The following is a 25,473-nucleotide window of genomic DNA, read 5'->3' as shown; positions in this document are numbered from 1 at the left end:
TCAAAAATGACAGAATGATCTCTGTTCATTTCCAAGATGAACCATTCAATATCACTGTAATCCAAGTCTATTCCCTGACCAAGAATGCTGAAGTTGAATGGTTCTACAAAGACCTACAAGACCTTCTAGAACTAACACCCAAAAAAGATGTCCTTTTCATTACAGGGGACTGGAATGCAAAAGTAGGAAGTCAAGAAACACCTGGAGTAACAGGCAAATTTGGCCTTGGAATACGGAATGAAGCAGGGCAAAGGCTAACAGAGTTTTGCCAAGAGAACGCACTGGTCATAGCAAATACCCTCTTCCAACAACACAAGAGAAGACTCTACACATGGACATCACCAGATGGTCAACACCGAAATCAAATTGATTATATTCTTTGCAGCTAAAAATGGAGAAGCTCTATACAGTCAGCAAAAACAAGACTGGGAACTGACTGTGGCTCAGATCATGAACTCCTTATTGCCAAATTCAGACTTGAATTGAATAAAGTAGGGAAAACCACTAGACAATTCAAGTATGACTTAAATCAAATCCCTTATGATTATACAGTGACAAATAGTGACAAATAGATTCATGGAATTAGATCTGATAGCAGAGTGCCTAAGGAACTAAGGACAGAGGTTCATGACATTGTATAGGAGACAGGGTTCAAGACCATCCCCAAGAAAAAGAAATGCAAAAAAGCAAAATGGCTGTCTGAGGAGGCCTGACAAATAGCTGTGAAAAGAAAAGAAGTGAAAAGCAAAGGATAAAAGGAAAGATATAAGCATCTGAATGCAGAGTTGCAAAGAATAGCAAGGACAGATAAGAAAACCTTCCTCAGTGATCAGTGCAAAGAAATACAGGAAAACAATAGAATGGGAAAGGCTAGAGATCTCTTCAAGAAAATTAGAGATACCAAGGGAACATTTCATGCAAAGATAGGCACAATAAAGGACAGAAATGGCATGGATCTAACAGAAGCAGAAGAGGTGGCAAGAATATAAAGAAGAGGTGGCAAGAATACACAGAAGAACTATACAGTGAGAGCTTTACTTCTTCTTTTCCAATTTGGATTCCTTTTATTTCTTTTTCTGCTCTGATTGCTGTGGCCAAAACTTCCAAAACTATGTTGAATAGTAATGGTGAAAGTGGGCACCCTTGTCTTGTTCCTGACTTTAGAGGAAATGCTTTCAATTTTTCCCCATTGAGGATAATGTTTGCTGTGGGTTTGTCATATATAGCTTTGATTATGTTGAGGTATGTTCCTTCTATTCCTGCTTTCTGGAGAGTTTTGATCATAAATGGATGTTGAATTCTGTCAAAGGCTTTCTCTGCATCTATTGAGATAATCATATGGTTTTTATTTTTCAATTTGTTAATGTGGTGTATTACATTGATTGATTTGCGGATATTGAAGAATCCTTGCATCCCTGGGATAAAGCCCACTTGGTCATGGTGTATGATCTTTTTAATGTGTTGTTGGATTCTGATTGCTAGAATTTTGTTAAGGATTTTTGCATCTATGTTCATCAGTGATATTGGCCTGTAGTTTTCTTTTTTTGTGGGATCTTTGTCAGGTTTTGGTATTAGGGTGATGGTGGCCTCATAGAATGAGTTTGGAAGTTTACCATCCTCTGCAATTTTCTGGAAGAGTTTGAGCAGGATAGGTGTTAGCTCTTCTCTCTCACTGTTTGCAGATGACATGATCCTCTACATAGAAAACCCTAAAGACTCCACCAGAAAATTACTAGAACTAATCAATGACTATAGTAAAGTTGCAGGATATAAAATCAACACCCAGAAATCCCTTGCATTCCTATACACTAATAATGAGAAAACAGAAAGAGAAATTAAGGAAACAATTCCATTCACCATTGCAACGGAAAGAATAAAATACTTAGGAATATATCTACCTAAAGAATCTAAAGACCTATATATAGAAAACTATAAAACACTGGTGAAAGAAATCAAAGAGGACACTAACAGATGGAGAAATATACCATGTTCATGGATTGGAAGAATCAATATAGTGAAAATGAGTATACTACCCAAAGCAATCTATAGATTCAATGCAATCCCTATCAAGCTACCAACAGCATTCTTCACAGAGCTAGAACAAATAATTTCACAATTTGTATGGAAAAACAAAAAACCTCGAATAGCCAAAGCGATCTTGAGAAAGAAGAATGGAACTGGAGGAATCAACCTACCTGACTTCAGGCTCTACTACAAAGCCACAGTTATCAAGACAGTATGGTACTGGCACAAAGACAGAAATATAGATCAATGGAACAAAATAGAAAGCCCAGAGATAAATCCACGCACATATGGACACCTTATCTTCGACAAAGGAGGCAAGAATATACAATGGATTAAAGACAATCTCTTTAACAAGTGGTGCTGGGAACTCTGGTCAACCACTTGTAAAAGAATGAAACTAGAACACTTTCTAACACCATACACAAAAATAAACTCAAAATGGATTAAAGATCTCAACGTAAGACCAGAAACTATAAAACTCCTAGAGGAGAACATAGGCAAAACACTCTCTGACATACATCACAGCAGGATCCTCTATGACCCACCTCCCAGAATATTGGAAATAAAAGCAAAAATAAACAAATGGGACCTAATTAACCTTAAAAGCTTCTGCACATCAAAGGAAACTATTAGCAAGGTGAAAAGACAGCCTTCAGAATGGGAGAAGATAATAGCAAATGAAGCAACTGACAAACAACTAATCTCGAGAATATACAAGCAACTCCTACAGCTCAACTCCAGAAAAATAAATGACCCAATCAAAAAATGGGCCAAAGAACTAAATAGACATTTCTCCAAAGAAGACATACAGATGGCTAACAAACACATGAAAAGATGCTCAACATCACTCATTATCAGAGAAATGCAAATCAAAACCACTATGAGGTACCATTTCACACCAGTCAGAATGGCTGCGATCCAAAAGTCTACAAGTAATAAATGCTGGAGAGGGTGTGGAGAAAAGGGAACCCTCTCACACTGTTGGTGGGAATGCAAACTAGTACAGCCACTATGGAGAACAGTGTGGAGATTCCTTAAAAAACTGGAAATAGACATGCCTTATGATCCAGCAATCCCACTGCTGGGCATACACACTGAGGAAACCAGAAGGGAAAGAGACACGAGTACCCCCAATGTTCATCGCAGCACTGTTTATAATAGCCAGGACATGGAAGCAACCTAGATGTCCATCAGCAGATGAATGGATAAGAAAGCTGTGGTACATATACACAATGGAGTATTATTCAGCCATTAAAAAGAATACATTTGAATCAGTTCTAATGAGGTGGATGAAACTGGAGCCTATTATACAGAGTGAAGTAAGCCAGAAAGAAAAACACCAATACAGTATACTAACGCATATATATGGAATTTAGAAAGATGGTAACAATAACCCTGTGTACGAGACAGCAAAAGAGACACTGATGTATAGAACAGTCTTATGGACTCTGTGGGAGAGGGAGAGGGTGGGAAGATTTGGGAGAATGGCATTGAAACATGTAAAATATCATGTATGAAATGAGATGCCAGTCCAGGTTCGATGCACGATACTGGATGCTTGGGGCTGGTGCACTGGGACGACCCAGAGGGATGGAATGGGGAGGGAGGCGGGAGGAGGGTTCAGGATGGGGAACACATGTATACCTGTGGCGGATTCATTTTGATATTTGGCAAATCTAATACAGTTATGTAAAGTTTAAAAATAAAAATAAAAAAAAAAAAAAAAGAAGAAGAACTATACAGAAAAGATCTTCATGATCCAGATAATCACAATGGTATGATCACTCACCTAGAGTCAGACATTCTGGAATGAGAAGTAAGTGGGCCTTAGGAAGCATCACTAGGAACAAAGCTAGTGAAGGTGATGGGTTTCCAGTTGAGCTATCTCAAATCTAAAAGATGATGCTGTGAAAGTGCTGCACTCAATATGCCAGCAAATTTGGAAAACTCAGCAGTGGCCACAGAACTGGAAAAGGTCAGTTTTCATTCCAATCCCAAAGAAAGGCAATGCCAAAGAATGTCCAAACTACTGCAAAATTGCACTCATCTCACACACTAGTAAAGTAATGCTCAAAATTTTCTAAGCCAGGCTTCAACAGTATGTGAACTGTGAACTTCCAGATGTTCAAGCTGGTTTTAGAAAAGGCAGAGGAACCAGAGATCAAATTGCCAAGATCCATTGGATCATCAAAAAAGCAAGAGAGTTCCAGAAAAAAAATCTACTTCTTTACTGACTATGCCAAAGCCTTTGGCTGTGTGGATCACAACAAACTGTGGACAATTCATCAAGAGATGGGAATACCAGATTATCTGACCTGCCTCCTGAGAAATATGTGTGCAGGTCAGGAAGCAATAGTTAGAACTCCACATGGAACAACTGACTGGTTCCAAATCAGGAAAGGAGTATGTCAAGGCTGTATATTGTCACCCTGCTTATTTAACTTATATGCAGAGTACATCATGAGAAATGCTGGGCTGGATGAAACACAAACTGGAATCAGGATTGCCGGGAGAAATATCAATAACTTCAGATATGCAGATGACACCACCCTTATGGCAGAAAGCCAAGAAAAACTAAAGAGCCTCTTAATGAAAGTGAAAGAGGAGAGTGAAAAAGTTGGCTTAAAGCTCAACATTCAGAAAATGAAGATCATGGTATCTGGTCCCATCATTTCAAGGCAAATAGATGGGGAAACAGTGGAAACAGTGTCAGACTTTATTTTTAGGGGCTCCAAAATCACTGCAGATGGTGACTGCAGCCATGAAATTAAAAGATGCTTACTCCTTGGAAGGATAGTTATGACCAACCTAGACAACATGTTCAAAAGCAGAGACATTAGTTTGCCAACAAAGGTCTGTCTAGTCAAGGCTATGGTTTTTCCAGTAGTCATGTGTGAATGTGAGATTTGGACTATAAAGAGAGCTGAGTGCTGAAGAATTGATGCTTTGGAACTGTGGTGTTAGAGAAGACTCTTGAGAGTCCCTTGGACAGGTAGGAGATCCATCTAGTCCATCCTAAAGGAAATCAATCCTGACTATCCATTGGAAGGACTGAAGCTGAAGCTGAAACTCCAATACTTTTGGCCACCTAATGCAAAGAACTGACTCATTTGAAAAGACCCTGATGCTGGGAAAGATTAATGGCAGGAGGAGAAGGGAACGACAGAGGATGAGATGTTTTGATGGCATCACCGACTCAATGGACATGAGTTTGAGTAAACTCTGGGAGATGGTGATACACAGGGAAGCCTGGCATGCTGCAGCCCATGGGGTCACAAAAATTGGGAGATGACTGAGCGACTGAACTGAACTGACTGAACTTGAGTCAGGACAGTAAATTTTTTTCTTTCTTGCATAGAGCACATCAGTTGATTCTCATTTTAAAAAATCTATAAGATTGCTATTATCATAACCCCCTTTTCACAGATGATGTAACAGTTGGAAATAAAGTAAATTAAGAGACTGCCCATTTTTAGAAGTGTATTTAGAAGCAAAGTTGAACTTGACTCTAAGTTTTTATCATTGCATTCAGTACAGATCCTGTTCAGGAGAATACAGAAACCATGTCATACATCAGAAACAAACCCAGAAGATGGGTTTAGCACATGTGTTTTAGAAATTAGATCTAATATTCAATTTTCCCATTCTGTCTTCAATGTCAGTGTCTATCATTCTTTCTTCTTATGACTTTCCTTCTTTCTTTTTCTTTTCCCCTTTTCTACCTATTTCCCCCTCCTTCTCTTTCCTTCTATCTCTTTCTCTCTTTTTTGTGGTTTCTTCCCCTCCTTTTCTTTCTAAGAATCTTAACTCTTTCCCATCTGTCTTCCTTGCATTCCATGATTTTCGGTTACAAAATACAGAACATAAAAACCAGTTAATTCCATCAGGGAAGTGTGCTCTCTCCCTTCTCTCTCCTCTTTCTTTTTAAAAAGCAAAAATTTTAGTTGCTCAGTCATGTCCAACTCTTTGTCACCCCATGGACTGTAGCCCACGGGTCTCCTCTGTCTGTGGAATTCTCCAGGAAATAATTCTGGAGTAGGTCACAATCCCTACTTCACAGGATCTTTCTGACCCAGGGATCAAACCCAGATCGCCTGCATTGCTTGCAGATTCTTTACCACTTGAGCCACCAGGGAAGCCCTCTCTTCCTAATTCCCTGAGTGAAAAAGAGAGACTGTCGGCTATTAGAATAAAAGCTGTTCTGATTTTGCAAAATGCTTTGAGAGGGCACATGCTTTTCTTCACAATGTACTTACTTTTCTTCACAAGGAATTAAAATGCGTCCCTTGTTTTTGCAGTATCCAAATTTATTTCCAATTGTATTCATCTTGTAGCAAATATCAGAACTGGCTTTCGCTTCTGGGATCCAAAGCAGTATGATAAAAGTAAAACAATGACAACATGAATGTGACAAATCATAAATGCCTTACTTTTCTCATATCATCAAAATTTCATTATCACTTACACAGTAGTGAAACAGAATGGGATAAATAAATAATTTTAAAGCTATCTTATTGCCTCAGGAGGATATTTTAGGAAGGAATGTGGATATAAAAAAGAAACAAACATACCTTAACCCACATACTTAGATAGCTAATTAATGTGTGTGTGTGTGTGTGTGTGCCTTCTCAGTTGCTCAATTGTGTCTGACACTTTGCGACTCCATGGACCATAGCCCACCAGGCTCCTCTGTCCATGGGATTCTCCAGGCAAGAATACTGGAGTGGGTTGCCATTTCCTCCTCCAGGGGATCTTCCCAACCCAGGGATTGAACCTGTGTCTCTTACATCTCCTGCATTGACAGGTGGCTTCTTTACCACCGAGCCACCTGGGAGGCCAGTCAATTAATACTAGAGGTAAAATCAATGAATATTAAAGGTTTTATTTAGAAAGGTGCCAGGTCATATCTGCCATAAATGACATTATATCCAATCTTGCCCCCAAATTCCTAAAGGACAGTAACAGAGAAATAGCAGCTATTATCTTTATCCATCATTCACTATCAGTGTCTCTTACCATGATCAAACAATTCAGAGCACTGATCATCCTGGGTGGGACAGTTCCCCATGAAGCAGTAGCCTTTTGCGTTCTTGCAAGGAAATCCATTTACTTGGAATTGGTCCTTAGGACACCCCGAAGAGTGGCCAGTGCACCTCTCAGGAAAATCACATTCAGTTCTTGCTGGCCTGCATATAGACCCTGCTTTTTTCATCTGTGGAAGAAAAATGAAGAGATTGATTTTTGGGCATCCTTAGGCAGGCAAGGAAGGGTTTGTTGGTAGGAAGAAGTAAGTAGGTTGACCCATTTAATTTAACTAAAAGAAGTTTTAAGGATGGGTCATGAGATCATGATTTCCTTCTCCTTTCCACTGATAATTACTATCTTTATTGGCTTGTATATAATTTTAGGAACGACAAGCTGGTGGTATTGAAATTTGGTATTAGAACAGCCTTGGGGCAGAGTTAGAATGGTTATAAAATGGGGAAATGAGCTTGTGTTCGTCTCATCTTGCCTTCTTCATTCCTTTGTCCCTCTCCCCCAGCCCACCATACACAGAAAACCGGGAACCCCTGACTCTAATGAGAAATCTCCACCATTTCCAAGAAATCAGATCTTTTCAGAAGAAACTAATATATATATTAGTTTCTTATATATATATAAGCCATATATATATGCTGGCTTTCATTTAGGGAGGGCATGACATGGGAATATTCTCCATTTAGTCATTCAATACGTATTTGATTGTGCTGGGATTTTGGAGAGATTTGAAGATGAATTAAACACACTTCCTTTCCTTTTTTAGTTCATGATCCAGTGGCATTAAGGAAGAGTCAGTGAATGCTTGGAGAGAAGCATTTGGGTTTCTGGTCATCTTTCCTAGGGCTCTATCTCTAGGTGCTAGTTACTGTCGCTTTCCAATTCCAGTATAACTGTTTTCCCTGTTAGTTCACTGCAGTTGGGGTGCCATTTGCCGCCTCAGCTAAGGTGAAATCGGCTAGTAGTCATTGAAAAAAGACCAAAAATAATGTTGGTTGTATGACTCCACTTCTAAAATTCTAAGCACTGCTTACCCACTTCTCCACTTCCCAAACCACAGCACAGATCAGGGTTTAAAAGTCAGAGCATTTCAGAAGAGGCTCTATTGAGTACCAGCATATCTGGCTGCAATCTGGGATTGGTAACGTAAGGTCACTCAGTGATCAGACAACTCTTTGGTTCTATGTATACTTAATAAACTGATTATAGAGAAACCCAGTCCTAGCAAAGTCTCTTACCTGGCAAGATTCACAGCATTCTCCTTCAGCACAAGTGAACCCTGGCTTCAACATACATTTGCGTGCATCACAGCAAGGATTAGTGCAGTCCTGGCAATTATCAGAAATGAAAGATCAGAAGTGCTTTGTACTTTGGCCCCTGTTTAAAGAGTTCATTTACTGTGTTTCTGTGGAACTTAGCCTTAGTTGTTTTTCAGAGTCCAATTTAAATGCATGGTCCTTGACTATGATATGTGTATCAAGGGTACTGCTTACAACTAGTGTTTGGGACTTTTACTTTGTTTCCTTCCCTTGGAGCTGTTCAGTACTCCACAGCTAGTGAATTCTCACAAGCCCAAAGTTTGTGACCTTTTTGGCACCAGGGGCCAGTTTTATAGAAGACGCTTTTTCTATAGACTGACAGTTTGAGGGATGGTTTCAGGATGATTTAAGTGCATTATATTTATTATACCTCCCATGATACAATGGGAGGTAGAGCTCAGGTGGTAATGTGAACAATGGAAGCAGCTGTAAATACAAATGAAGCTTTGCTCACTCTTGCACTGTTCACCTGCTGATGTGCAGACCAGTTCCTAACAGGCTACAGACTGGTCCATGGCCTGAATTAGGAACCCCGAAGTAAGGTATTTCAAGTGGTAGAATGAAGCTGTAGTAGTATTCCAAATAATGCACATGGGCAAAAGCATCAGTTTCCGAAGTTAAGATTTTCTTCACATTTAATCCTAGACATTTGAAAACTAGAAGCTGTTACCTCTGGACCTGTCACAGTTTCCACTCTGATCATGGAGTCTCTTTGCGGCCATCTTACTACACTTCTTTTGAATTGTGCAATGTCTACAGAATAGCTACTAAAAATGTGGTCCTTGGACTTCCAGCATCATCACAATGTTACAGGTTGGTAGGAATAGGATCTCAGTTCTACTCCAGACATACTGAATCAGAGTCCACATTCTAACAACATGCCGGGGTGACTGATGAGCACTTGATAATGTGAGAAGTCGTTATCTAGGACACATATCTATATGATGAGCTCTTGAAAGAAAGAGCTTCTATGTAGGAGAAAAGCAGATTAAGAATTAATTTAAAATATGCCTGCAAGGCTTACTCTAAATGTTCCAGAGACTGCTATAAATCTGTGTACATTTGGAAGGTTTCTGCTCAATTAAACTTTCTAATAATGTGAACTGGTCAACAGGGATATAGATTAGTGTCATAAGGCCTTGAATCAAACTCAACTGACTGTGAGGGATTTTGAAGAACAAATCCTACTGTGCAAGAGAGATTGGACTTAAGGAGACCTATGGGCCCTTCGCACTAGAAAAGCCAATTAGCATATAAACCAGGCTAATGAGACGCTTTGGACCTGAGGCAACATCACTACACACAATTCAGGACTTGGGAAGAAGCTTTGCAAAGAGGCTACCCAACAGCATGTTTCCAATTCTTTTTTTTTTTTTTTAAACATACTTGTTGAAGCTTTACAAGGATTACCACGGTTGATTAATGGCTACATCCCTGCCTAGGTTCTAGCTGAGTTGACACTTTGTAAATTGAAAAACAGCATCATTTGCAAATACCTGAAGAAGGCCACAATCACACTCCTCTCCATCATCCAACCTGTTGTTTCCACAATATGGGTAATCAGAAAACTTGTCAGAAAATGGAACATTGAACATGCATGTTAGGCTGTAATCCTTGAGAAATTGCTGGTACTGGGTTTTGCTGCATTTACTGAATTTCAGTGCAGGAATGCTAGAAATAGGACAAGTTAAAAATAAAGATTAATCATATCAATGCATAGTGGTAGAACAGCTGTGAAAATCCTATGAAGAAATGAGAACAAAAAACAAAGAGAGGACTGCTCTGGTGGTCCAGTAGTTGGGAGTCTGCCTGCCAATGCAGGGGACGTGGGTTCGATCCCTGATCCAGGAATATTCCACATACCTCAGGGCAACAAAGTCAATGCGCCACAACTACTGAACCCATGCTCTAGAGCCTTTTCACCATAAGAAGAGAAGCCCCTGCAGTGAGAAGCCCATGCACCACACCTAGAGAGTAGTCCCTGCTCCTCTCAGCTAGAGAAAAGCCCACACGCAGCAACAAAGACCCAGAGCAGCCAAAACAAAACAAATAGAAATGATGGACTCAAAGTCCATTTACCTTTCTTATTCTTGCCTTACTGTTACAGCAGAGCAGTAACTGGGCTCTTTATTATATGAAATGTCTTTTTGAAATACTGCCAACACAGGCTAGTTTAGTGAAAATATTCAGACTACATATATCTTCCAGAATATGCTTCCTAAAGCCTGTGTGCATACGTGCTAAGTCACTTCAGCCCTGTTCACCTCTGTGACCCTATGGATTGTAGCCCACCAGGCTTCTCTGTCCATGGAATTTTCCAGACAAGAATACTGGAGTGGGTTGCCATGCCTTCCTCTAGGGAATTTTCCCAACCCAGGTATTGAACCCACGTCTCTTGTGTTTGCTGCATTGGTAGGCAGGCTCTTTACCACTAGTCCTACCTGGGAAGCACCCTGAAGCCTACATCTAGGCCAACTGTACCTACTGTTTCCATGTCACTTCTTATTGTTCCACTTGAAATAATCTATATTTTTGTCTATCATGAGTGCAAGATTACTAGCTTCTCAATACAGGGACTGAATCATGTTCAAGTTTTTAAAAAAATAAGTACTAGCTAACAGGAAACCTGGCAAAAATTATTCTCTATAACATTTCTTGAAGCAATTTATTTTCATAAACATCCTAGGAATGTGATATACTTCTTTTCAAATTGAAACTCACCTCCCTTCTATCTTCCTCTGGTTTTGACTCCCTGCTCATTATTATTGATACAATGATTAACTACAGATGGATTTTTAAAGACATTTGAGAGGGATGGTGTGTTTCCCTCCCAAATATTACTAATTATATAGGTAATGATGTAAAATTAGATATCAGTTACTAAGTTCTTACCCAGGATATATTAGGAAAATTCCAGATAATAACCATAGTGCTAGTTATTCAGTTGTGACCCCATAGACTACAGCCCACCATGCTCCTTCTGTCCATGGGATTCTCCAGGCAAGAATACTAGAAGGGGTTGCCATTCCCTTTTCCAGGGGATCTTACTGACCCAAGGATCAAACCTGGGCCACCTGCATTGTAGACAGATTCTTTACCCTCTAAGCCACCAGGGAAACCATAGCCATATAATAACCATATAACCCTGTAACACTGAGTTTTAATCAAAGTCATTCCTCCAATATTGAAATATTTTCTCTATATTGTTGGAATCTCACCTTCCACCACTGTTCATCACACATTTTTCCAAATCACAGGTACACGGGTAATCATCATGACTCATCCCAAGGTTATGCCCCAGCTGGTGTGCCATTCTGCTCGCAATTGCATTGAGGTCAGGTAAGAGATCCTGAGGCCAAAAGAGTCTTGCATTAGAAACTTCTATAAAATAGCACACTACACTTTGAAGTAGTCACTAAGATCTGGTTTCTAGCTTCTGGCTAATTAGTATCTTATCTGAGAGATTATGAACTTAATTATCTTCCGTTCTTGCACCTTAATTTCCTCACTTACATAATGAAGTTGGACAAAACCTTTTTATGGTCTCTAACTCTAACATTTGTAATTTTTTTGTGTGTGAAACAATAGTCATTATTGATTTTATATAGACTCATTCTTACAAATAGCTCAAACTTATTAATTAACATCCTAACAATAAAATAAGCATTATTGATTATCTCCTATTACTAGATATTCAAAGGGCATAAAAATAAAAATATGTGAGTTTAGGGTTTTCAATTTATAATCTCACATTAGGCAATAATGTGATACAATCATGAGGAGGGAGTTACTACTGTGAAAAAAGTCAGAAGATCAGTAATGGAAAATCAAAGGCAGCATTGATTGCTATCACTGTTCTTAGTTCTATTTTATATTTTAATTTCTATGTTAGTGGAAAATTTTAATTTCTGAAGAGGGGTGGGATATCAGGTTACTATAAAGGAAAAACACCCCTAATTTGGTAATTTCGTTTTACTCATATGACATTTAAAATGTATCCTGGATGGGTTATAATGTCATAATTGGAGTGCACAGCCTATATTAGATTAATTTGACTCTATTATACAAAATTTTATTTCTGAAATACTATAGGCAAAATCATAATCATAAAAAGAACCATGGGAATGAAAAATCAGGTAGTCATCTTAATAAGTACTAGCTTTTAAGTTCAAGGTCTTACAAGACTGTCTTGAGCATAGCAACAGCTAGGTAAAGACACTAAAGGAAATCAACTTTGATATTTTAAAGCTTATCTTAGGGTTACTTGGACAGAATTTACTGGAAGCCTAGTGACTTGGGAAGGCATCAGGTAAACAAGGGGTGTTGGCAGTTTGTAGGTGGTAGGCTTGCTAAAATTGAATGATAAGGCCATCTAGATAAGATATTTGAAGTAGTTAATACATTTTCTGAATAAAAGCAGTTATGTTCACTTGCTAAACCAGCCATCAAGTTTTATGTACATCACATGTCCTTATAAATAACTATATGTAATAGGCAAAAGAGCTTTCCTAGTCTTTGCATGTTAATTCATATATTAACATAAGTCCTGAATGCTCTTTTCATACGTAAGAACCATTAAGTAGGCTTATACCATTAATAGGAGTTTGACAGAAAGTTGCTGCTGAAATCTTCAGATTTCATATTTGACTTTGTAAAAAAATAGAAATATATACCAAAATTCTATCAGTGTGATTATTTTTATCATGCTAGAGAAGGTTTCAAAGGCAGGAAGAATCATCCAAAATCCAATGTTTTTTTAGATTCTGAAAAACACTGGTTTATCTTCATTATGTATCTATAGTTTTTATAATACATTTCCCACTTAAAAAAGAAACAAGAGAGCTTCATCATGACATATTTTGATGGGAATGTATGATAAGATGCATACGTGGTTCTTTTCAATAGAACACAGAAAATTACAGTAATTTAAGGTAAACTTTCTAATTAAGTAATGTAACATAAATAAAACACAGCTCACCTTAACAACACTGGAGGAATAATAGGGCAGGCACATCCCCCCTGGATAGGAAGTTCCATGTGCCTGTGCGTAGAGCCACTTTCCACTATGAACAAGACACAAATAAACCCATAGTTCAATTAACACAAAGACTGAAGTGAAGTGAACCCCCCAGTGCTAGTACCCTGGCACATGAAAAGTGCCTTTTCTTTTTCCTGGAGTTCTGGAATGAAGGATGACCTTAGCTGATATCAAGCTCATTTTAAACCTGTGGCATTTTAGAGGCATTGAGAAAGTCAATGTAATCTTGAAATTAAATCATAAAAATGCCCTTTCCAAAAAAAATAATAATAAGGTCAGAGTCCATTTGACTTAACTTTAATTTGCCCTACACTCAACTTCGGATAAGGTCACTTAAAAGACCGAAATATTTAAAAGGGTTCAGAGGGGAAAATGCAGCATAGTGAACAGACTCAACACCATGATTAGTTTGTTGTGCTTGAAAATTAAAACAAAAATAATTAACCATACAAACTCATAGAGAATTTGATAACTATTATCAGATATTTAAAAACACATGTCATATAAAAAAAGGCCTATTCCTGGATTGTCTAAAAAGACAGATGTAGATGCATATACTAAAGGGACCCAAATCTGATATGCTTTCAAGAAGAACATTTAGAGTTTTTACCACTCTAAAAAGAACTATCATAGGTTGGAGGGCCATTCTTAGAGTATAATAAAGTGAAAGTAAAAGTCACTCAGTCATGTCCAACTGTTTGCTATGCCATGGACTATACAGTCCATGGAATTCTCCAGGCCACAATAGTGGAGTGGGTAGCTGTTACTTCTCCTGGGGACCTTCCCCACCCAGGGATTGAACCCAGGTTTCCTGAATTGCAGGTGGATTCTTTACCGTCTGAGCCACCAAGGAAACTCAGAGAATAATACAGAGAGTTCAAATACAAGAAAGGTTGTCAGGTCAGGTGACCACTCTCAATCTTCAAATTTTTTCATCAAGAAGAGATGTTATTTTTCTGTCTTCACTACTGAAATATTTATCTCCCTATATTAAAAGTCTTGACTATGCATCTTGGAAGAATTTAGGATTCTGATCTTTCTAGACTTGGGGGATCTTGAGATAATATCACCTATGGAGATGAAACACCAGAGAAAGCACCATCTTGATTCTAACTTAGCTCATGGTCACTGAAAACCAAGTCACAGCATGATAATGTCATATATGGTATCCAATCACTTCTAGATCTATGTGAATATAGAAAGACGACATATAAGAAACCCAACACATAAGAAGTTCCAAATATGATGCTCAGTTAAACATTTAGCATTCCCCTCCCCATATTCCTATTTGTAGACATACTATTAGTGTGTGAAGCTACTGCTCAGAATAAGAGACATTCATGGAAGTAAAAGTTTGTCTACGTAAAACAAATTAATATTCCTAGACTAATTTATTAGGTATTTTAAGACATACATCCATGGATTAGGCAAAGGGGCTAGTCTTGCCTGCTATGAAGGTCATGATGATATTTTAGTTTACCTCCCATGATTTTGGAACATAGCAGTACATGAATGTGTGAAACTAAACCAGATACAGTTATTCCCCTGGAGCTATGTGTTACAGCCATTGTGATACCAGAAATGATATCTGGAGTTCTGGTTTGCTCATCAATCTGCCAAATGACTAGACCTGAGCTCCAATTATGGGCCTTGCAAGCCTCATAGTTCTGAGCTCAGACTGAAAGTTAACATTGAGATAATGCTGTTGTTATTGTTGTTCAGTCACCAAGTCGTGTCTGAGTCTTTGTGACCCCATGGACTATAGCACGCTAGACTTCCCTGTCCTTCACTATTTCCTGGAGTTTGCTCAAACTTACGTCCTTTGAGTCAATGATGCCATCCAATCATCTCATCCTTTGTTGCCCCCATCTCCTCCTGTCCTCCAAGAATCAGGGTCTTTTACAATGAGTCAACTCTTTGCATCAGGTGGCCAAAGTATTGGAGCTTCAGCTTCAGCATCAGTCCTTCCAACATTCATGGTTAATTTCCTTTAGAATTGACTGGTTTGATCTTCTTTCAGTCCAAGGGACTCTCAAGAGTCTTTTCCAAGACTGCAATTCAAAAGCATCAATTCTTTGGCACTCAGCCTTCTTTATGATCCAACTCTCACATCCTTACATGACTACTGGAAAAACCATAGCTTTGACTATACATAGTTTTGACTACACACTAAAACTAGGCAAAGTGATGTCTCTAGTTTTTAATACACTGTCTAGGTTTGTCATAGCTTTCCTTCCAAGGAGGAAATGTCTTTTAATTTCATGGCTGCAGTCACCGTCCACAGTTATTTGGGAATCCAAGAAAAGAAAATATGCTGCTCCTTTCACTTTTTCCCCTCTACTTGCCATGAAGTGATAGGATCAGATGCCATAATCTTTTTTTTTGAATGTTGAGTTTTAAGCCAGCTTTTTAACTCTCCTCTTTCACCCTCATCAAGAGGCTCTTTAGTTTCTCTTCACTTTCTGCCATTAGAGTGGTATCATTTGCATATCTGGGCTTCCAGGTGGTGTGAGTGGTAAAGAAGCCACTTGCCAATTCAGGAGACCTAAGAGATGTAGATTCTATCCCTGGGTCAAGAAGATCACCTCGAGGAGGGCAAGGCAACACACTCCATTATTCTTGCCTGGAGAATCCCATGGATAGAGGAGGAGCCTGATAGGCTACAGTCCACAAGGTAGCAAAGAACTGGACACAACTGAAGCAACTTAGCACACGTATACATCTGCATATCTGAAGTTGTTGATATTTCTCCTGGAAATCTTGATTCCAGCTTATGATTCATCCAGCCTGGTATTTGGCATGATTTACTGGGCATATGACAGACAGGGAGACAATATATAGCTTTGTTGTACTCCTTTCTCAATTTTGAACCAGTCAGTTGTTCCATGTAAGGTTCTGACTGTTGCTTCTTGACTCGCATACAGGTTTCACTGGAGACAGGCAAGGTGGGCTGGTATTTCCATCTCTTTTAGAATTTTTCACAGTCTGTTGTGATCCATACAGTGTATTCAGTGAAGAAGTAGATGTTTTTCTGGAATTCCCTTGCTTTCTCTATGATCCAATGGGTGTTGACAATTTGATCTCTGGTTCCTCTGCCTTTTCTAAATCCAGCTTATATATCTGGAAGCTCTCTGTTCATATACTGCTAAAACCTAGCTTGAAGGATTTTGAGCATAATCTTAACAGCATGTGAAATGAGCACAACTGTTCAGTAATTTTGGAGAAGGCAATGGCGCCCCACTCCAGTATTCTTGACTGGAAAATCCCATGGATGGAAGAGCCTGGTAGGCTGCAGTCCATGGGGTCGCTAAGAGTCAGACATGACTGAGTGACTTCACTTTCACTTTTCACTTTCATGCATTGGAGAAGGAAATGGCAACCCACTCCAGTGTTCTTGCATGGAGAATCCCAGGGATGGGGGAGCCTGGTGGGCTGCTGTCTATGGGGTCACACAGAGTCGGATATGACTGAAGTGACTTAGCAGCAGCAGCGGTACGGTAATTTGAACATTCTTTGAAATTGCCTCTTTGGGATTGAAATGAAAACTGACATTTTCTAGTCCTGTGACCACTGCTGAGTTTTCCAAATTTACTGCCATATTGAGTGCAACACTTCAACAGCATCATCTTTTACTATTTGAAATAGCTCAGCTGGAATTCCATCACCTCCACTAGCTTTGTTTGTAGTAATGCTTCCTAAGGCCCGCTTGACATCATACTCCAGGATGACTGACTCTAGTTGAGTGATCACACCATCATGGTTATCTGGGTCATGAAGACCTTTTTTGCGTAGTTCTTCTGTGTATTCTTGCCACCTCTTCTTAATCTCTGCTGCTTCTGTTAGGTTCTTATTTTTTTCTGTCCTTTATCTTGCTTATCCTTTCATGAAATGTTCCCTTGATATTTCCAATTTTTTTGAAGAAATCTCTAGAAAGTGTATTGGTGGGCTGTTTTGTAGGCCTTAGGAGAAATACTGGGATTACAGGTAGATGAAATAAGTAAAGCTGGTACCACCCTTATATAGTAGCTTTAAGGACATCAAAAGAGATGCTGAAAGACCATTATTAGGAAAAAGATCATTTACAAGGTCATTTGGAAATATTCTATATAACCACACATAATGTTTTATTCCTGTGATTTTTATCCAAAAGTCAACTGCTTTAAAAATATTTTAGTTTATTTGTATTATTTTCTTTTTAAAAATAATCCATCTAATATGCAGAAAAATAGAGCAGTTACATACCTGAGTAACATACTGTGATCAAAATTTTTCCTTTTTTTAAGGATTATTTCTTGCCAAGCTGAAAAACGCAATAAGGTAGTTTCTATGTTTGAATCTACTTCTATTTTGTCTCCATTTGTCCATATTTCAAGGCCAACTAATGTCACATGAATGCTCAAGGTTTTATAAATCTGTTCAAAGGAGAAACAATTTTTCACAATGTCAAATTGCAGAAGGATCCTTTATTGTGACTGTATTTCTTTATATTAAAAAAGTAATTTTGATGTGTGAAGTACATAGTCAAAAGTTCAGGCCTCATTTTATAAATAGTTGTACTGAAACAGAATGTGAGGTTGAATCATCCAGAATATTGGGTGAACTGCCATGGCCAACCAAGAAACTTGACTAAAAACATCTGATTCTCTTTGAATTATAATTCTGATAGGCACTGGGCTCAGGATATGTCTAAAATAAATACATAAGTAAAGCTCTGAGATAATACCTGGCCTGAAAACATGAATTTATGAACACTGGCACACAACGGAATGAATATTCCTTATCCATCTCTCTACTGAGGTCATGAGTTGGTTTGGTAGTAGACTAGAATGTTGATATTGCATTGTCTGCAAAGGGATTTGTGCAAAAATGTTCATAACAGCTTCATTCACAGTAGCCCAGATTGGAAACTACTCAAATGAATATCAATGGGAAAATGCGTGAACAAATTGTGATTTCCATACCCTAGAAAACTACCTAGAAATGTCAGAGAACAAACCACCAATATACACACAGCAACATGAATGCATCTCAGGCATTGTGCTAAGCAAGAGAAGTCAGACACAGACGAGGACACATGGTGTAATTCCATTTGCGTGAAACTCTTAGAGTAGAACTAATCTACAGAGAAATTTTTCAGAAAAGTGGAGAGCCAGCAGGTTACTCCTAGGGATACAGGAATTTTGCGGGAAATGGATTCTATTATGGTCATAGGAGTGTGGCTCACATAGATGGGTTCATTATTCAAATTTTTATAGCTAAGACTTTGTGCATTTCAAACTATTAAACTTACCACTCTCAAACCTGTAAAATAAGAAGAAGAAGAATGCAGAGTTGTGTATTTCAAAGTATTGAATTTACCTCCCCAAACTTGTAAAAATACAATAATAATAATGCAAGTGGTGGGCATTGGCTAGTGATATTGATAAAGAGTAGAATGATGATAATTGTTGAAATTGGATGATGAATATACAGAGGTTCATTATACTGTTCTGCTTACTTTGTATGTGATTAAAATTTTCTATGAATAAAAAGTTGTAGAAATTAAAACAAAACAAAACAGTAACCTAGGTGTCATGTTTGTGCTCCATGTTTGATTTTTGGAATTACTTTGTTGTGTAAGAAAACTTATTGGGAATTGCTCAAAGCCTCAAAGCAGACAAAAATAGTTGTAGCTCAAGCCTTGTCACCCTTATTCCCATCTGCTTTTGTAAACACATAGTTGGTAGATATTTTGATGCCAGGACAAAAAGAATTTAAGCAAATATTATGAAGATTTTGAGACAAAGAACTATGTGTTAAATCAATTTTATATCTCAAAATAGTCAGTACAAGTCACTTGAAAGGAGGAGTGGATGATAAACTATAAACACTGAGTTAAGAACAGAAATAGAGAGGTCAACTTGATAATATTCATAGAAGATGTAACTGACTATTAAGAAGTTTAATATTCACATCATTGCTATAACAATAATCGTGTACTAATTTTTCACTTTTTTAATACGACTATATAGAATTTCATGTGTTGACACCATAATCATGACTCATGGTCATTTCATAACCATGAAGAACTATGGTTTTCATAAACTCTTATAAAGTTAGATCTTTAGTTAAACCATGATCTCAAACCTAACTAGATGTCCACTCCTTTGTCTTTCTTGATGAGTTAGGTCCTGTAAGATTTTTTCTTAACCTGGGTTCTTTGGACTCTTTGATAGCTTCTTGGGTGGACTTCAGGTTCATAAAATTGTGATCAAGTGCAAATGGAAATGATATTTGCCATTCTCTGGATATATTCTCTTCTAGTGAGAAAATATCACTGAACTGAACTGAAAATATTTAGTACTAATTCAGCAATGTGCAACAGTTTGTGGATGGGAACTCAAGGAGAGAGATCTGTGTTAGGGGAGTAATAAAGATAACTGCAAGAAACAGGAGAAGCAGCCCTTGAGATTCCCCCAGAGCAAACCCCCTTCTGGACTGGTGAAAACCCCTGAAAGATGGGCCTAAGAGATGGGCAGACAGAGCTAATAGTCTTCAAGCAAAGTCAGTGATCCTGTTCAGCTAGGAAAGGGGGTCAACTTGACTTAAGACAGCTAACAGAGCTTTACCAGTTTCAGAGCTGCTTCTCATGCTGTGCCCAAACAGGGAATCTGATTTGCAGCCCTGCTCATTGCTGAATATAGACTTCAATCTGTCTGACCAGGGACCCTCACCATGGAATCTTCATAGCCCATTCAACAGCCCTAGGCCCAGTAGAATTTGAATAGAGGTCAGCTCATGACTTCCCCTATGTGCAGAGCAAAACTGGTGGCCTCACTTAACCCCGGGAAAGTGCACAGTCAGGGATGGTTCAGGTCCCCAAACATTCTAGTGAAAAACTAGAAACAGATCAGCTGGTGAATGAAAAAAATCACTGACCTAAAGGGATGATTTCTACAGTGTCTTTTGGGGGGGCCCTCTTTATCCTAGTAAAGGAGCTGGTTAACTCAGAAGGAGTCAGTTTTTAAAAGATGTGTAAAATTCACAGTATTATTTATTTAAAAGGGTTCTAGTTCATTCTAAGTTAGACAAAGTAATCATTTTGCGGCTTTTCATAGAAATATTTCCCCTGATCTCTCTGTCTGAAGATGGATTATAAATTAGTGCTTGAAAGCCTTTCTGCTATACAATGCAAGGTCATGGAACAGTAATTTCAAAGAATGGGTTTGATTATTCTTGGTGGGTAGTCAAGTCTTTGTACATTGCCTTGTAAATTTTGTGCTTAGTAACGAATATTTGAAACTTATGTAAATATTAAAAGTCATTTACTTAGAAAACTTAAAACTTACAGTTGTGATTCATTTGTTGCTTTGATTTCCCCCCCCCCCCATGGAATTTTGTTAATTAGCCGCCTTGGTGAATTGTATTTTGGGCTGTATCAGTATCAGGATTACTACAAAAATCCAGCAGAGATCTAGCCTAAAAGTTTCTTTCATTTGTGTTTTTGGCTTGATTCAAACTGTGTCAAATCTTACCATGTTGACAAAATTGACCATTCCCCAAACTCGGTTCCTCAGTCTACTATGAGGTTGACTATTTCTGCGATACTGGAAAAATAGACATTCAATTAACATTCATTGATCATAGAAACTGAATGCAATTTCAACAAAATTATTCCCATCGTGGTATATTTCAAAGAAAAAAATTCATTGGCTTTCCTTCCAGTGAGCTGAAAAATCTAGACAACTTATGCAGAAATACACTTTTAATAATAAAATAATAAATATATTATAAATATATAATAAATAAATAAATAATAAATAATAATAAAAAGAACCAGATATAGCAGTTTCTAAAGACAGCTTTAACTTGGCCCTATTTAAAGGTGTTTCTTTATAACTCTGTTCCCTCTTCACATTACATTATATAGCATTATACTTATTTATTAAGCCAAGTGATAACAGTTCTTTAAAGCAGCAGTCCCCAACCCTTAAGATCAAATGCCTCATGATCTGAGGTGGAGCTGAAGTAATAATAATAGAAATAAAGTGCCCAATAAGTGTAATGCACTTGAATCATCCTGAAACCATCTCCCCGATTCCTGGTCCATGGGAAAATTGTCTTCCAAGATACCAATTCCTGGTGCCAAAATGGGTTGGGGACTGCTGCTTTAGAGTCCATATTTATAACAAAACTTATTAAAGCTGCATAGCAACCACTATATTGCAAAAAACAACTTCATCAGCCCTCCTGTATCCATGGTGGCCACAGGCTCAGGAGCATATAATCAAGGATCATCCTGGAGCCAGAGATATGATGGAGAAGGACAAGAAACTGTGGTCCACCCCACTTCTTTCCACTTGGGCTTCCCTGGTGGCTTAGCAGTAAGAATCTGCTTGTGATGCAGGAGACTGCCAGTAATGCAGGACATACAGGTTTCAACTCTGGGTCAAGAAGATCCCCTGGATAAAAAATGGCAGCACATTCCAACATTCTTGCCTGCAAAAGACAGAGGAGCCTGGCAGGCTACAGTCCGTGGGGTGGCCAAGAGTCAAACGCAACTGAGCAATTGAGCACAAACCCACATATAGACTGTAAACACATTTTCAATTTTTTTGTAAGTTGTTATCATTTCCATATGTTCATAATGGAGAGAGAGAGTTCTATTTTGGCTTAGTCTGCTGTATACCCAAAGGACCTTATAGTCTCTTACATATGTCCGGGGAAGCTAAAAACAGAACTTTGAACCTGGAATGAAATTCTGATGAAAATACTACTTTCTCTTTGCTAAAAGATCACAACTACAATAGACAGCAAATGTTTAAGTGAAAACTTACCACATTATCATCGGCAACAATGAATAGTTCAATATGCTTTTCTTTTTCCTTGCTCTGGAAATGTATGGAAAATTAAATGAAGTATGGTTAATATTTCTTATCTTAACATTTTAAGTTAAAATTTTCAAGGTGAAAAATGTTGGTATTATGTAAGGTGAGGTCCAAGAATATATCTAATTATTCTAGAAATTTAGGTAAATAAAACCCATTATGTTATTAAAACATGTGGCTCTATTCATCAGGTTTTAGTGAAACTGAAGCAACATTCCATATTTTATATTCCTTCATTTCTTTGTTTAGTCTTTCAGGTAAAATAAGAGTTATAAGTAAGGAATCATGAATAGTTTTTAACATTTAGTTTTTTTTTTCTTTTATAAAGTAAACACTTACTAAGTAAGTTCATATAAAAAAAGGCCATCTATAGTTGAGAGCAGGACATATAACCAGTCGATAGGACTGACTGTATTCCTCCTACTCTTCTGTCTCCCAATCTCCCTTTGTTGAAATTCAATTCCAAGAAAACTTGTAAAACATTGCTAATTATAGATCTTTATTTTATAAAGCACAGTTCCAGGAAATTCTAAGTTTTCAGCCTTCAGTATCAGGCGCTAGGTACATGCATATTCTCTTGAGTATAAACCAGAGGCATATCGTTCAACTATTTGACTAAGTTATTCTTTTCTAACTAATCATTTATTAATTGATTGATTTAATCAGAAAACCCCTCTTAGGCATCTAGAAAGTTTCAGACACAGTCTAAACCATGGATATGTGAAGAAGACAAACACTCACAGATCTTAAGGCTAACACCTCGTGGGGATTTAAGATATGAGCTAGCATACTGCTGCTGCTGCTGCTAAGTCGCTTCAGTCGTGTCTGACTCTGAGCGACCCCATAGACGGCAGCCACCAGGCTCCCCTGTCCCTGGGATTCTCCAGGCAAGCACACTGGAGTGGGTTGCCATTTCCTTCTCCAATGCATGAAAGTGAAAAGTGAATGTGAAGTCGCTCAGTTGTGTCTGACTCTTTGCGACCCCATGGACTGCAGCCTACCAAGCCTCTCCATCCATGGGATTTTCCAGGCAAGAGTACTGGAGTGGGGTGCCATCACCTTCTCCGATGAGCTAGTATAGAAAAGCCTAAAACACAGCAGACTATAGTTGTAGTGTCATTCCACTAGAAATTCCACCTTAACAATTAGACTATTTGGCTTGATGTGAGGGAGATAATCTGGTTTATCATCAACAACTCCTCCCCCAAAAAATGTGGCAAGAAAGACAAGGAAAGAAAAGACAATATTTAGGAGCAATTTCAAGATATAAATTTCATTCCTTCCAACCACATTTAGCTCTAATACTATAAATCTATATATTTAGGGTTGTAGATATCCACCTTCTTTGAACTTGGTGAGACAAACTGAGATTTGCTATAAGAAATGAACACTTCCTATAAAGATAAGAACAACAAAAAATTCACATTTCAGATTTCAAACAGTGAAGAGTCAGATTCAGGTAGCATGTACGCTGCTTTCATTGGGTTTATAATCTCTCTCTTGAGATGAGACGAAAAATAAGAGGCATTTGACATGGGATAAAAATGATTTAAAAATAAAGCACTCACTTCCATTTTGGAATCTTCCAGGGATTTAGTATTACCCTTTGGAACAGTTGTCCTGGTAAAGTTGAGCTCTGTACAAGAATAATTGGCAGGCTGCTGCATCAGGGGGTCATATTTGAACACCAAATGTTCTCCCTCATCTGAATATTTCACTGGTTCAATGAGGTATCTTTGATCTCTCACCCTGAAGAACCCCCTGTGGAAATTGGGAATACAATGTCTATTTAAAATCTCTCTCATTTTACTGCTACATTCAGTTCAGTTCTGTCACTCAGTCGTGTCTGACTCTTTGCGACCCCATGAATCACAGCACGCCAGGCCTCCCTGTCCATCACCAACTCCTGGAGTTCACTCAGACTCACATCCATCGAGTCGGTGATGCCATCCAGCCATCTCATCCTCTGTCATCCCCTCCTCCTCCTGCCCCCAATCCCTCCCAGCATCACAGTCTTTTCCAATGAGTCAACTCTTCTCATGAGGTGGCCAAGTACTGGAGTTTCAGCTTTAGCATCATTCCTTCCAATGAACACCCAGGACTGATCTCCTTTAGAATGGACTGGTTGGATCTCCTTGCCGTCCAAGGGACTCTCAAGAGTCTTCAGCACCACCGTTCAAAAGCATCAATTCTTTGGCGCTCAGCTTTCTTCACAGTCCAACTCTCACATCCATACATGACCACTGGAAAAACCATAGCCTTGACTAGATGGACCTATATTGGCAAAGTAATGTCTCTGCTCTTTAATATGCTATCTAGGTTGGTCCTAACTTTCCTTCCAAGGAGTAAGCGTCTTTTAATTTCATGGTTGCAATCACCATCTACAGTGGTTTTGGAGCTCCAAAAAATAAAGTCTGACACTGTTTCCACTGTTTTCCCATCTATTTGCCATGAAGTGATGGTTCCGGATGCCATGATCATCGTTTTCTGGATGTTGAGCTTTAAGCCAACTTTTTCACTCTCCTCTTTCACTTTCATCAAGAGGCTTTTTAGTTCCTCTTCACTTTCTGCCATAAGGGTGGTGTCATCTGCATATCTGAGATTATTGATATTTCTAGTACAGTATTTCTCTGTTCCACTTTATGGAGTTTGCCTTTTTAAGAAAGGGAAACATATTATAAAGCAATTATCCTCCAATTAAAATAAATAAATTTAAAAAATAAGAAAGTGGAGTCAAGGCCTCATGTCAGCAGGTAGCCAGGTATTCTGAGTGAATAAGAGGTGACATACTGATGAGATGATTGGATGGCATCACTGACTCAACGGACATGAGTTTGAGCAAACCCTCGAAGATAGTGAAGGACAGGAAAGCCTGGTATGCTGTAGTCCGTGGGATCACAAAGAGTTAGACGTGACTTAGAGACTGAACAACAACAAGAGGTGATATGGCATGTGACTCTGCTAAGAGACAACTCATCTGGATTTCAGAAGTTTGACAGCTCCATCTTTCCTCTGAAGCATGAGTAGAGTAGCAATTCCCACTCATGGGGAGGACCCCTGGCAAGTCTGAGTTCATGCAAAAATTTTGTGAATTTGTGTGTATTAATTAAAAAGTAAATATATGAAGTACAGACACTGCTATGTGGTAATTGTGTTGTTAAAGGGTTTTTTATTCTTTGCAAATACT

The 25,473-nt window shown here is 38.4% G+C and overlaps 1 protein-coding gene across 1 annotated transcript in view; it reads right to left on the bottom strand.

Moving 5' to 3' along the window:
• The window catches only part of ADAM7 (ADAM metallopeptidase domain 7), a 117,975-nt gene that overhangs the window by 71,864 nt on the left and 20,638 nt on the right, over positions 1 to 25,473 (bottom strand). Inside the window, exons 8-17 of the mRNA XM_045164721.1 lie at positions 23,855 to 24,047; positions 22,236 to 22,289; positions 20,934 to 21,005; positions 17,662 to 17,831; positions 13,360 to 13,444; positions 11,600 to 11,730; positions 9,878 to 10,052; positions 8,301 to 8,390; positions 7,042 to 7,237; positions 6,282 to 6,384 (exon numbers count right to left, since the gene is read on the bottom strand). Coding sequence (XP_045020656.1) covers positions 6,282 to 6,384; positions 7,042 to 7,237; positions 8,301 to 8,390; positions 9,878 to 10,052; positions 11,600 to 11,730; positions 13,360 to 13,444; positions 17,662 to 17,831; positions 20,934 to 21,005; positions 22,236 to 22,289; positions 23,855 to 24,047 — 1,269 coding nt within the window. The remainder of the gene's footprint in view (positions 1 to 6,281; positions 6,385 to 7,041; positions 7,238 to 8,300; positions 8,391 to 9,877; positions 10,053 to 11,599; positions 11,731 to 13,359; positions 13,445 to 17,661; positions 17,832 to 20,933; positions 21,006 to 22,235; positions 22,290 to 23,854; positions 24,048 to 25,473) is intronic.

This window comes from Bubalus bubalis, chromosome 3 (assembly GCF_019923935.1).
Source record: "Bubalus bubalis isolate 160015118507 breed Murrah chromosome 3, NDDB_SH_1, whole genome shotgun sequence".
NCBI classification, from domain to species: Eukaryota; Metazoa; Chordata; class Mammalia; order Artiodactyla; family Bovidae; genus Bubalus; species Bubalus bubalis.
Note: the sequence above shows the minus strand (reverse complement) of the source record. Positions and strands in the feature narration are given on the sequence as shown.